This window comes from Podarcis erhardii (assembly GCF_964252035.2).
Source record: "Podarcis erhardii genome assembly, chromosome: 15".
In the NCBI taxonomy this organism is placed as follows: domain Eukaryota; kingdom Metazoa; phylum Chordata; class Lepidosauria; order Squamata; family Lacertidae; genus Podarcis; species Podarcis erhardii.
Window position 1 is genome coordinate 39,526,411 of NC_138505.1, and position 13,438 is coordinate 39,539,848.

General features: G+C 46.1%; 1 protein-coding gene across 4 annotated transcripts in view; it reads left to right on the top strand.

The window, feature by feature from the left end:
* Window positions 1-13,352, top strand: part of KDM2B (lysine demethylase 2B) — an 86,425-nt gene extending 73,073 nt beyond the window's left edge. For 3 of the 4 annotated variants that reach the window (XM_081842220.1, XM_081842222.1, XM_081842223.1), the window contains 9 exons: window positions 1,035-1,178; window positions 2,455-2,541; window positions 4,095-4,367; window positions 6,698-6,736; window positions 7,412-8,085; window positions 9,112-9,275; window positions 10,019-10,180; window positions 10,596-10,814; window positions 12,143-13,352. In XM_081842220.1, the coding sequence (XP_081698346.1) occupies window positions 1,035-1,178; window positions 2,455-2,541; window positions 4,095-4,367; window positions 6,698-6,736; window positions 7,412-8,085; window positions 9,112-9,275; window positions 10,019-10,180; window positions 10,596-10,814; window positions 12,143-12,324 (1,944 nt within the window). In that variant the 3' untranslated portion in view covers window positions 12,325-13,352. The remainder of the gene's footprint in view (window positions 1-1,034; window positions 1,179-2,454; window positions 2,542-4,094; window positions 4,368-6,697; window positions 6,737-7,411; window positions 8,086-9,111; window positions 9,276-10,018; window positions 10,181-10,595; window positions 10,815-12,142) is intronic. The other variant, XM_081842221.1, reaches the window with a different exon arrangement.
* Window positions 13,353-13,438: the final 86 nt, after the last annotated feature.

Consider the following 13,438-nt stretch of genomic DNA (forward strand, 5'->3'; position numbering starts at 1 on the left):
CATACTATGGCAACAGATTTTATAGACTGGAAGTCCCTCCCTCCATGCCTTCCAGCAGGTGAAGACATTCATGTTCCAACAGGTTTGGGGTAATGAAGGGGCTGGTGTCATGCTGTTTTTATTATAATGATTGGTATGGCTTTCATAGATTTTATATGTGTGTATAGTTTCACTTTGATCAATGTTTAATTGCTTTTTAATTATTTTTTCTATGTTTTTCTGATTTTCAGTTTTATATTTAAGCCGTCTTGTGTCCCATTAAAGAAAAAGGCGGGTTGTAAATAAACATAATAATACTTAACCGTTGTATGTGTAAAGAAGCCCTTCTGCTTTCCAGAAGGACTGGAGTGATCTCTCTTTGATTGATTGACAGTCAGCTCTCAGTTCTTGAGATCTTTCCTCCAGGATGTCCATTGCCTTGGCAAGGGCAGACGCAAGAGGCAGGGTGCACCAGTTGGGACCCCTAACTCGGGCTACAGAAGCCATTGGAGCAGAATCATAGAACTGTATAAGCATAGAGTTGGTATTGGAAGGGACCCTATGGGTCATCTAGTCCAACCCCCTGCAATGCAGAAAGAACTGCCTTTCTAACAGTTGCTTTCCAGAACAGCCAGCTTTAAGTTGCTCAGAACACTGGCACAACACAGAGCCTAAGTGAGCCCCGCACCACCCCAGCTCTGAGCTGGAAGCCAGGATATGGGGGCTAGTTTCCAACAGCGGAATCTCCCACCTCAGCAGGAGGCCCAGAGCTTGGCATGTTTTCCTGGTCTCATTTCAGAGGTTGGGGACAAGGCCCTGCCCCACCCCAGATTTGCCAGCCCCTGTTCCTCTGTGTGTGTGATGTTACGATAACGCCTTGGCGGGCATAGAATCGCAGCATCAGAAACACATTGGGCTTCTCAGGCCTTTACAAGAACCAGCCACAGAAGGTGCTGCGGGCTGGGAGGGTGGGGAGGTTTCACAGGTGTCTGTGCTGATAGGTTGCTGCCTGTTTCCTGATCTCTGCTCCTTTCCTCCTGTTTGTGTGTGTTTAGCCAGTGCTGCCCCACACGGCTGTGTGCCTGGTGTGTGGGGAAGCGGGGAAAGAAGATACGGTGGAGGAGGAGGAGGGCAAGTTCAACCTCATGCTTATGGAGTGTTCCATCTGCAATGAAATCATACACCCAGGATGCCTCAAGGTAAGGGCTCTCAGAGGTGGGGTCCAGAAGCTGCATCAAAACAGGCCCTGCCTTACTGTTAGATTTGTCATGTTCTTTGCAAAATGATGGCATGTTTGGCAGTCCTTTCCTTTTACCTGCAGCCACCACAGCCTACAACCTGCCCAACCACCCACAACTCCGTAGCCATGCATCGCAGCAAGGTCAACCCAAGGCTCTTTGTTTCCTGAAGCCAAAAGACTGGTAGGGCTCATGGGAAGCCAGATTACCCTCCTGCTTCTGCAGTCCTGAGCAAACAGCAAAAAGCAGAATTCTGAACACACAAGTAATGGATAGAATTCTCTGCCACAAGATGTGGTGGTGGGCGCTGGCGCGATGGATTTAAAATAGGATTGGACAGAATTATGGAGAAGGAGGAGACTATCAGCCATAATTAAATGGAACCTCCATGTTCAGGGTCAGTGTACCAGGTGCTAGGGACATCCAATGGAGCATTGCTTTGCCCTTTCTGAAGACGTCTCATTGGCCGTTCTGGAGATGCTGATGGACCTTTGATTCTGATCCAGCAGGGCTCTTTTAACATTCAGGAGTTCTCTGGCATTCTCTTCTCTGCTCAAAGGGCTCTGTCTGCTATAGTGCATAAAATGGCAGATTCTTGGATCTGATGCCTGAAAACATGAAAGGGGAAAATGGCACGTCAGCAGGCCCAGACCCAGACAGGCAGGTTTATGGCAGGGTTCTGGGCCAGCCTGCCTATAATTACGCTTGCTTGTAGTTACCCCCATACGATGAATGCCTGGAATGTCACTGCAAGGTGGTGGTGGTGCAAATTAGTTTGCCATTCAGACGTGGGTATAAAGAATAAAATTGTTATTATTTGTTAGGCACAAGGAAGAATTTCCCAGTAAGATTTCTTGGATCTGTTGTATATGCCAACCCTCCCTTGCTAGCCTTGTTATCCTCTCCCATAATATTAGTTTGTGAAGCCTTTCTTTTCTTTGTTGTGAAGACCTCTTGATACAGTTTATAGACAAGACTTTAGAATCCAGGAAAATCCCCACGTGGGTGTAGAAGTAAAATTTTCAGAGATTGGGGAGAAGGGCAGGGTTTACTTTTGCTTATGCTACATGAAGCAGAATAAATTATATGAAAGATTCAAAATGTAGTTGACTGACATAAATTGTAAATTATCAGCACACTTTTCAAAGAGCATTTTGTTTAAAAAGTGGCAAGCCCTGCCTGCCTGTATATTGGGAGCTGATCTGTGGCTTCCTGTTGTGTGTCTTTTCCCTCCCAGGTGCGGGAATCAGACGGGGTCGTCAACGAAGAGCTGCCCAACTGCTGGGAATGCCCAAAGTGCAACCACGCTGGCAAAACTGGGAAAGTGAGTTTCACTGGAATTAATTGTGTTCGCTGGAAGGGAGCTGTGCTTTTTCCTTCCTCTTTTTTTTAACACACGCTAAGTGGCTAATCTCACTGCTGAGCAGGAGCAGCTGCCAAAGTGCTCAAGGTTTCTCCCCTTGCTTCACAATGCAGCCGGGAGATGAGTCACCGCGGGCAAGATATCTGGGGGGGGGGCGGAGTTTTGTCTGCCACTACTGATCTTCCCTGCTGAGCAACCCCAGAGGAGTTTCAAGGAATCCCTCCCCCCAGTTATGCTCTCTGCTTTCTCCCACAAAAATTGAGAAACTGGTCAGACCTTCAGTGTGTGTGTGTAAGTGTAATATAAATATAAAACCACACATGCATTAAGGACAACTCTTTTTCCATTCCATATTAACTGCTGTGAAGGTTTCAAGATTTGAAGACAAGACTCTGACTTGTCTTTCTACTATTATTTTAGTTTTGTTTTTTGTAAAGCGACTATATATAAAACCTTACTTATTATACATATATCTCTGTGGTGTTTAAAATGTGTCTCCCCCCCCCCAACTAATTTAACACACTTCTGGCCAGAGGCAGACAAGGGGAAAGGAGGCGCAGGTTGTGTCTCTCTAACCCTTTCTGAATCCCAACCCTGTAGCTTTAACTTCCCCTGTAGAGTTTTATATATAACTGCAATTTCATCTTGTGCAGGGGTCCAGTTCCAAGGGTTCCTCATATACTTGAACTGCCCCGTGCGAGCATCCTAACCCTTCGCTGGTGCACTGAGTGGGCCTTCCTTTGTAAGCAAGGCAGAGAGCTTGAAAGCTCTTTTCATACCAGGAAAGTGTTGCGTGGTTTTAATCTGTGCAAATTCAACTGTGCAAGATTGAAATTGCACAAATTAAATGTGTGTAAGATGTGATTGTGCTGTATTGCACTCTTAATGTGTCCTTCCCCCTCAACCCTTGAGGGCAGGAGCTAGCGGGTGGAGCCAACTGTTGCTGGCCCTTTAGCTCTGGCTTGAGTACAGAAAAAAGGGAATCACTGAACATAACTCTAGAGAGAGTTGACAAGATTCCCTGACTATAATAATGTGGGCACAGGACCTTGGGAAGGAATCAGTGGGTTGAATTTCTGCTGCCACTTACAAGCTGTGGTGCAGGGTGGAAATTTTGTGTTTCATAATATCATTAGTGACAGTAAATGGCTGCCAATTGCAAATACAGTATTTGCTGAACTTGGCCGTTTCAATCATAATTAATATTTTTCAGCTGAACTATCCTTTTGCTTTTGCCTCTAAAGTCTTTACAAGTATTCCAGTAAATTTCACTGGGTGTGGATGCCAGCAATATTTTTAAAGCTTTGTTTACTAAGTGAAATCACTTTCTAGAGGCAGGGTGGGAAGCCTGTGCCCGCGCCCCCCCCCCGATAGTGCTGACCAGCAACTTCCGTCCACATCTGGAAGGTCAGAGGTTTGCCCCCTCCCATTTTCCAGAAAACCCACGTTACTACCTATAAGCCACGACGTAAAAGCATAAGATATAAAGTTTGCTTGTGTGCTTTGTCTCTCTGGCGTACAAGCAAAAGCGCGGACCAGGGTTCAAGTACGCGTCAAACCTGCCCGGCTCTCTCCTGAAAGAGCAGAAGATCAACCGAGAGAACAAAGAGGTTGTCCCAGACGCCACCAAGCGGAAAGTCGAGTGCGAGGAGCCCCCTCGGAAGAAGTCCGATGACCATCCCAAGAAGTCTCCAGTTGACCCTCTTTTGAGGAGAAAGTCTGAGGAAGTCCACCCACGGCGGAAACGGAAATTCGAGAAGCCCCAAGAGCCTGCCATGAGGAAGAGGGTATGTGTTCTCCCGGGGGGGGGGTATTGGGCCTCTTTGGGAGACCTTAGAGGTGGGAAGTGGCCTTGTGAGTGAAGCCTGGTGGAAATGCTCCCAGCCTGCTTGCCCACCTACGTGGATCAACGCCAGCTATTGTGTGACATGTCGGAACTGACAAAGCTGCTTGTGGAATGTTGCTGTCAGGCAGGTGTCTTGAGATAGCAAGCCAAAGTGCTGCAGCAAAAGCCATAGTAATAAGGCTCAGTCTTTGAGCATTCAAACGCATGAGTGCTTTACTGATGCTACCTTGTTACAGTACCTACAACAGCCCTGTAAGGTAGATCAGTATTCTCCATGTTGCAGAAGTCGGGCCGTTAGGCAGAGTGGCTTTCTGAAGGCCACGGCAGAGGCAAGGAGACCAGCCAGGGTCTTCTGATTCAGTGATCCAGTCTCTTGGGCTGCAACCCTTGGAGCATGCTTACCTTTCGGCTTGCTTCTCAGCAGACATGCTTAGGATCCAATGGTTAACCACTATTGCTAATAATTCTTTGACCTCTACCCTATCCCTCCTTACTTTAACTGTTTTATCATCATTGTTTAAAAGGCAGTTGCATCTCATTTATAGCTCTGCTCTACATGATACTAATATTTATACAACATGTTGCATAGATGTTGGGGAGATGCTGTATGAATGGTAATAGGTTAAAAAAAATTAACTATTTAAAACAAACGATGCAGTGCCTGCTCCCTTGTGCTCCAGGGGAAAGCAGGAAAGACTCTGGCTGTTGCTAACGATCCATTCAGTTTCTAGAATTAGAGAGGCCCCCAAATGATAAACTTCTACTTCATGATGTTCTTTGGAAGACAGAGAGTGAAGAAGGTCTGTATTAGAGAGCAGGTATATCATTCGAAAGGTCCAAGGTTCAGTACTCAGCATCTCCAGTTTAGAAGAAAAGAAATAATCAAATAACAAGTGATGGGAAAGGGACCCCAAAGAGGCGCTGCCAGTCAGTGTAGGCAACACTGACCTGGGATGCAATAGCTTCCTGCATTGCTAAGGTTACAGCCCATTCCTAAAACAAACCTCTTTTCCTGTCTCAGCCACTAGGTGGCACTTATGGGTCTTTGCAGACTGGTGCTGTGAATCTCCCTTTTCCCCTTCCTTCCTAGTAGCCGTTTTCTTCCTTTGAAGGTGCCCTGTGCAGTCCCAACTCAGTGTGCATCTTTGGGACTGGCAAGGTCACACATTTTTAAGCGTATTTTTCCTGGGTGCTCTGTGGACATGGAAAGGTGAAAAAGCCCTTCTCTACATCCTGCTCTAAGGGACGCAGGTGGCGCTGTGGGTTAAAGCCTCAGCGCCTAGGACTTGCCGATCGAAAGGTCGGCGGTTCGAATCCCTGCGGCGGGGTGCGCTCCCGCTGCTCAGTCCCAGCGCCTGCCAACCTAGCAGTTCGAAAGCACCTCCGGGTGCAAGTAGATAAATAGGGACCGCTTACCAGCGGGAAGGTAAACGGCGTTTCCGTGTGCGGCTCTGGCCAGAGCAGCGATGTCACGCTGGCCACGTGACCCGGAAGTGTCTCCGGACAGCGCTGGCCCCTGGCCTCTTAAGTGAGATGGGCGCACAACCCCAGAGTCTGTCAAGACTGGCCCGTACGGGCAGGGGTACCTTTACCTTTACCTTTACATCCTGCTCTGAGGATTTCTCAAGAGATTGGAGGATACCACCCGTCCTCTCCATCTCCCTCCACCATCCCATCCTTGGAGCTCTCATAAATGTTTCCCATTCCATTAACATCATTTTTTAACCATTCCTAAATACCGGGTCCTGGTGCGACTGAGTGGCAAAGATTTATGATCTAGGAAGCTCTCTGTTCAAATGTCACCTCGCCTGAAAACTCCTGAGGTAGCCTTGAGCAAGCCAGTGGTGATTGTAAGTGTCTTAACTAACAAGCAGGTTTACACAATTTAAAAAAGCAGCCTTGCCCACAGGCTTATAGTCAGCTTCATTATCTCCTTCCATTTACACTGTAGATGTTGATGTTCATACTATCCAATATTTTCAGCTGTTTAATTTTTAAAATCTGTATTCTAAGAAATAAATACGGTAAATCATGTATTTTACACCTGAATTGTAAAACCCTTGGACTGCAGTTCTTCCTGCAGGTTACCTAAATCCCCTTGGATTCTATGGGAATTAAATAGTTCATTGGTGTACAGGATTGCAGTCCTTGGTCACTGAAACGTCATACAAAAATGTTATGTACTGTGTGTGTGTGTGTGTTAGCTAAGTTGTTTATACTAAGTCTTGTCTCTTTGCTCTCTCCCACCCCACAATCCCTTTCTGACCACAGTTAAAACTAGGCAAAGAAGAGAAGCTGTTCAGGAAAAAGGTACTACATTAAATGGTGTAGATTTCTTCCATTACTTCACTCACCTATCCAATGACTTGCTGTGGCTATTCTGGAAATGGCAGGTTTTGAATCTTAGATTGGGGAGGGGGGACAGCTGGTGTGTCTTCTGCAGCTCTGCCTACACACCTGGAATCTTAGGTTTGATTAATTATTGGTTCTTGCAACATGGAGATATGGTTAGCAATGAAATTCAGTCCCCCTCCCGGCGAAAAAGAAGAGCAGCCCTGCTGTTTTACTCTGCCTCTGTGAAAACCTCGCAGGCCTATGGTAAAATGTCAACCTGAGTTAGAAAATTGTGATTTGGATGCAGAATGCCCATCATATAACTAATTTGTTGTGTGTCCTTCCTCCGTATCTACTTAGACCATGTTTTGGATGACATTTATAGTTGAGGGAATTTCTTGAGAATCTCAAGGCCCACCTGCACCACTGACTGAATGGTGGTGGAGCTGTAAAAGCTTGGGCTGTATAATACCCAACTAAAATTCTGAGGGCTTTTTGTTGGAAGAGCAGGTGATCTTTTTAAGGGCCCAAGCTTTCTTCACAAAGCTACAGTTGCCCCTGAAAGGAAAGGACCCCTTGAAAGCAGTTTTAGTCTATAGGCTTGAGGGGTGGCCATTGCCTTTGTACTGAGCCAGAACCTTCCCTTTCCAGAGGCGATCGTGGAAGGCCACAGATGACCGAGCTGCCCTGGTCAAGCCAGTCCGGCGGTTCAAGCAGGAGCCTGAGGAGGACCTCCCAGAGGGACCTCCCAAAAGCAAGGAGAGTGATCAGTCTCGCTCCAGCTCCCCCACGGCGGGGCCAAGCTCAGAGGGCGCAGAGTCCCGAGACAAGAAGAAGTTCAAGATCCGGCGGAAAACCCGCCTCCCAAACAAGGAGCTGAGCAAGGAGCTGAGCAAAGAGCTCAACCAGGAGATCCAGAAGACGGAGAACAGCCTTGCCAATGAGAATCACCAGCCCATCAAGTCTGAGCCGGAGAGTGAGAACGAGGAGCCCAAGCGGGTGCTGGGCCCCGAGCGGCCTCACCGCTTCAGCAAAGGCTTGAATGGAACCCCCCGAGAACTCCGGCACCAGCTCTTGTCCAGCCTCCGGAGCAGCACCCCCCGGGCAGCTGCCCGGCCTCCCCGCTCCCTCTCGCCCCCCAAGTGCATTCAGATGGAACGTCACGTCATCCGGCCGCCCCCCATCAGCCCGCCCCCAGACTCGCTCCCGCTGGATGATGGGGAGGCCCACGTCATGCAAAGGGAAGTCTGGATGGCTGTCTTCAGCTACCTCAGCCACAGCGAACTGTGTCTCTGCATGAGGGTTTGCAAGACCTGGAACAGATGGTAAGGGGCATCGGAGGTATTTGTGTCTTGGTAGTGGGAAAGGAACAAGTTCTAGAGAGCAGGATTGCCAGGGCCATGACATTTGGGAAAATAAAACTCAAGAAAAGATTCCAGTGCCACCTGCAGAATCCTGTAAATCTTGGCTTTGTATCATAAAAGGGGGGTTTCTAATAATAAAAAATTATTATTTATACCCTGCCCATCTGGCTGGGTTTCCCCAGCCACTCTGGGCAGCTTCCAACAGAAGACTAAAATACAATAACCTCTAGACATCTTGATTTCTTTTAAAAGGTGCAGGTGAGATGCTGTGGTCATATTTCTAATATCTGAGTTTGATGGACACTGATAATGGCTTTGGAGAGGGTTTGGTTGGGTGTTCCAGGGAATTAACTTCCTGCTCACTTATTTCTTAAAATCCAGTGCGATTCAGTTTCTGGAACGTTGCAGTAATTATCCAGGTATCCCTGAAGATATCATGGGCTCCATTCATGCAAGGTCCATGATAGGGAGCCTGTGACCCTCTAGATTTTGCTGGACCACCTTTCGCAGTGTCCTTAACCAGTGCTTCCCCCCCCCCATAAAAAATAAAAAAAATGTTTAGGGGTACTCTCATTTTCCTACTCATATTGAAATACTGCCCCTCAATGAGGCCAAACATAGATTCACAAAATGTTTAGGGGTATGCGTCCCCCCAGAAAAAGCACTGTCCTTGACTATTAAGCATATTGACTGTGTCCAATAGGAGTTGTGAGTCCAACAAAATCTGGAAGGCCACAAGCTCCCAGCCAGTGTGTTAGGTGTTTACCACATGTTCAAGCAAGTCCAGGTATCTGTATCCACATCAGAATTTTGAAAAATTCTCATCCTATTTATAAACTTTTTTTTCTGATGCAAAACTCAAGCTGCTCGATGTAGGCTTCCCATTTCCCCTGGTTTTGTTTGAGGTTTTTAAAGAAATTGTGTAGGTCTCTCTGTCCCAAGTGCCAGACCAGCTTTCTTATGAAACCTTCTTCCTGATCTGCTTAGGTGCTGTGATAAAAGACTGTGGACCAAAATAGACCTAAACCACTGTAAATCCATCACCCCTCTCATGCTCAGTGGTATTATTAGGAGGCAGCCGGTCACGCTTGATTTAAGTGGGACAAACATATCGAAAAAGCAGCTGAGCTGGCTCATCAACAGGCTCCCAGGTAGGTCTGCAGTGACTACAATGTGCCCAGGGAGTCACACACATCACATCTCCTACCTTTTGCGGGAAAGAGGCCTAAATGAACACTATTCTCTTCTCTACCTTGCTGAGGCCAAGAAATGGACATCGCAGCCTCAGAGCCCAGTTAACTGCTTTTAATGTTTCAGATAGTAATACTGTCTGGGTTCCTGAGTGGCTACAGTCTGGCCCTGGTACAACAGGCTGCACAGGAAATGTTGTGGCAGACCCAGGCAGGAGTGGGAAGCAGAGCCCGATACATTAAAGGTGGCTCATGACGAGGCCTACATTTGTTCCTTTCGATAAACTCGGGAAGTTGTATGTGTTTTGTACAAGAACGACGTTTTAGTGTCCTAGCGACCTGCCTCTAAGCTTGGCCATTATTTATGTTCACCTGCAATATTATTTCAGCTGTTAGTTTATTGCTCTCTGGAGAAAGGCACTAGGAATACTTTTGAAAGCAGAGCCTGGTGAGCCTGTGGCCCTCCAGATATTCTTCGACTCAAGCTTCCATCAGCCAGCATGGCCTGTGGTTTAAGTTGATGGAAGTCGTAGTCCAACAGCATCTAAAGCGGCACAGGTTCTTCATTGCTGCTTGTCATCCTGTTGGTTGTGTTAAGCAGGAAACTCTTCAACCTCTTACTGTAAAACTAGAATGCCTCCCCTCCTCCCCCTGCACTCCCCAAAGAAATATCTGCTCAGTGTGCTGTGTGCTCACTTCCCTAGGTCTCCGAGATCTGCTCTTGTCAGGGTGCTCGTGGATTGCAGTGTCTGCTCTCTGCAGTTCTAGTTGTCCACTCCTCCGAACACTGGATGCGCAGTGGGTGGAAGGCTTAAAAGATGCACAAATGAGAGATCTTTTGTCACCACCAACTGACAACAGGCCAGGTATAACCTCTTTCCTTTGTATTTGGGCCAACACGCAGAAGGAAAAAACATAAATGTGGTAGTGGGTTAGGTGCAGGATTCAAATGTTTCCTGAGAATTCTAGGATTGCTTTTCAGCTATACCAGTTCTACTGATTGTGTCTCTGTGTGTATTATGCTCCTGTGTAAAATTCAGTTTTATGCACCCACTTATAAAAACCCATTTATCAAAAATCTCTATTTGGAGCAGCTGTCTACATGCAGTTTTCTCATTTGGAAGTCTAGGGACTTTTGGGAAATGCCTCTACTTCCATTGTATTTTAGGCATTTGTAATCTCATATAGCTCAGCCTGATGTATTCAGTGGTTAGAGAATTTAATTAAAAAATAAACATTTCTCTCCCATCCCCCCCCCCCGGGTCCTTGCTTCTTGTATAGGCCAAATTGACAACCGGAGCAAGTTGCGCCACATCACAGAGCTGTGCCTGTCTGGCTTGGACATCACTGATGCTTCCCTGCGTTTGATTATCCGGCACATGCCTCTACTGTCCAAGCTCAACCTCAGTTACTGCAACCACATGACAGATCAGTCTATTAACCTGCTAACAGCTGTGGGAACCACCACACGGGACTCCCTAACAGAAGTTATTTTGCAAGGTATGAGATTGGGGGTGGAGGGGTGCTAACGGAAAGGTCAGATTCAGCTGCCTAATTTTAAGGGCCCTGTGATGAAGATTGAAATGCTGCCTTAAAGAGCAGAACAGCCCACTCATCATTTGATGTTCAGCTCCACATACAGTCCCAGCACCACCTCAATCTGGTGCTTCCTTTACACCATCGCTGGAGAATACATGACCCACCTGATGTCAGCATGGCCTGTGGTCATGGATGGTGAGAATGGGAATCCAAGAAAATGAGACAAGAAGTTTTCAAAGTGCCCAAGAAGTTTGTGCTTCTGCTAACATTCAACCTTTATTAAGGGGAGATGGGAATCCTTCAGGGGCAATTCCTTTTTGTTGGAACAAGGGGATGAGGGAGACTGGAGGCCATTTTCCAAAGTCTGTTGGGCATTAGGAACCACAGCAAACCTATTTTGTGCAGTGGACGACCTCTCTCATTTTCTTGTACCCAGTGCATTATTTTCATTGCTTTGATTTTTGGGAGTTGGGATCCAGCAACATTTGGCGTACCTTGCTATACACCTTTCTCTGTAGTGGAAGCAGAGCCACAGATAAGAATAGGGTGGAAAATGCCTTGTTTCCTTCAGTTCCTTTGTTGTGGGCCCTTAGCACATAATTTCAGATAGCTGAGACACCTTTTCTGACTTAAGGGCCACAGAATGAGGACAGGAAATGCCACCCAATAATCCTGCCATCAAAGGGAGATGTTTCTGGTAGCAGACAGTGTGTGAGGTATTTTGTGGAAAACTTTTGTAAGCACCTTTGAGCCTTATAAAGTGAGAGGCAAGTGTTCCAATTAAGACTACCTTTCCTTCACTCTCTCCCCTCCTCATTACTTCATGTTTTTGTTTATCTATCTATATGCTGTTCTGAATGTGGCTCCTGATTTAGAAGAGGCAGCAAGGCCAGAGCAGTACAATCGTACCTCTGAAGTCAAACAGAATCCATTCCGGAAGCCTGTTTGACTTCCAGAGAGCAACTTCTGATTGGCTGCAGGAAGCCCCGTCAGACATTTGGCTTGCAAAAGAACATTCAAAAACCGGAACAATCACTTCCAGTTTTCGATCATTTGGGAGCCAGAACTCTCGACTCCCACGGCATTCAGGAGCCGAGGTATGATTGTAATCCATATGGATGCAACAGGTAGCCTCCTCAGAGGACTTCTGCAGTGGCTGTGATTGGATTATTCAGTTGCAGCCCATGCAAAAACACATCTAAGCTTCATAGCCCTAGCAAAGGCCTCTTAAGAGTTTAAGAATGGCTCTCCTAAGCCAACCTTCCTCCTATTTTTTGTCTCCCCGACAGACTGCAATAAGGTGACAGACCAATGTCTCTCCTATTTCAAGCGGTGTGGGAGCATCTGCCGGATTGATCTGAGGTACTGCAAGCAAGTGACCAAGGAAGGTTGTGAGCAGTTCATCGCAGAGATGTCTGTGAGCATTCAGTTTAGTCAAGTGGAAGAGAAACTGCTGCAGAAGTTGAGTTAGTGTTTACTGGGGCAAGTTTGTAAATAACCAGGAGCTGAAAAAAGGACTCCAGGAGACCACAGAAGGAATTTTATTTTCAATTGGGAGATGTGGAATATGCCAAGTTGGGGGACTGTTTGGGCTGTACAGGAACATGTGGTGTTGAAACCCACCCACAAAGGTTCTAGCCTGGATGGGATCTTTTGACACTTTGCCCAGGCTCTTTACATACCTTCCTCTGGTGACAGCAAAGGATTCATGCCTAGAAGAACACTGAGGAACACCTATTTATATACCACAGCTGGAGCATGTGTAAATTTTTAAAGCATTTTTGAAAATGTCAAAAGCAATGTTAATTCTGGGGTTATTAAGGTGGGCCATTGCCTGTTTTTCTGCCTTTTGAACTTTTTTGTTACATCCAACGTTATGCAGAACTATTTTTGTACAAATTTGTTTAAAAAAGTTATTTATGCAGTTACTGAATGCATTGCAAGTGTTTGGTCATTGGTTTCAGATTGCCAAGTTTTATCTTGAGATAGAAGAGAATTTGAACTTCTTACCACTTAAATTACCTGCTGAGAGTTATACCCCAATTGGGATGGGGGAGTGGGGAGTAGGTTAATCCTCTGAAATGAAAAAGCATGTTTAATGGAAGTTTTATATACTGCTTTGTATAACACTGTAAGCATGTTGTGGAGAAAAGGAGGTGTAAAATACAGAACAAACAAATTGCCAAGTTTTTCCCTGTATAAAAAAACCACATTTTCTCGACTGAAACTTCCAATTACAGCTGTGCATATGGGAAGGCATTAAAATACTCTCATACTTGCTGTAAAAAGTCCATTTATATGACTTAAAATCAAACAGTTTCAGGGTTTGAGTGAGTTCTTGTTGTCCATATTTAACCTGGTTAATTTCTGATTGTCACGAAAGGGGGGGATTTCAGTATTGATAAGTGCCATTGTTGTAAAGTGGTGGTGAAAACCCCCAACCTTCTTTCCCGATACAGTTTTACCTCTGTTGAATTTGTATAAATGATTGTACAAAAATGGAGAGGTGACCTGTGCATTATGTTCAAGTTGGGTATTGAGCAGGAAACTGTGCTGCTGGGGCAAGAGAGAATCACACCCTTAAT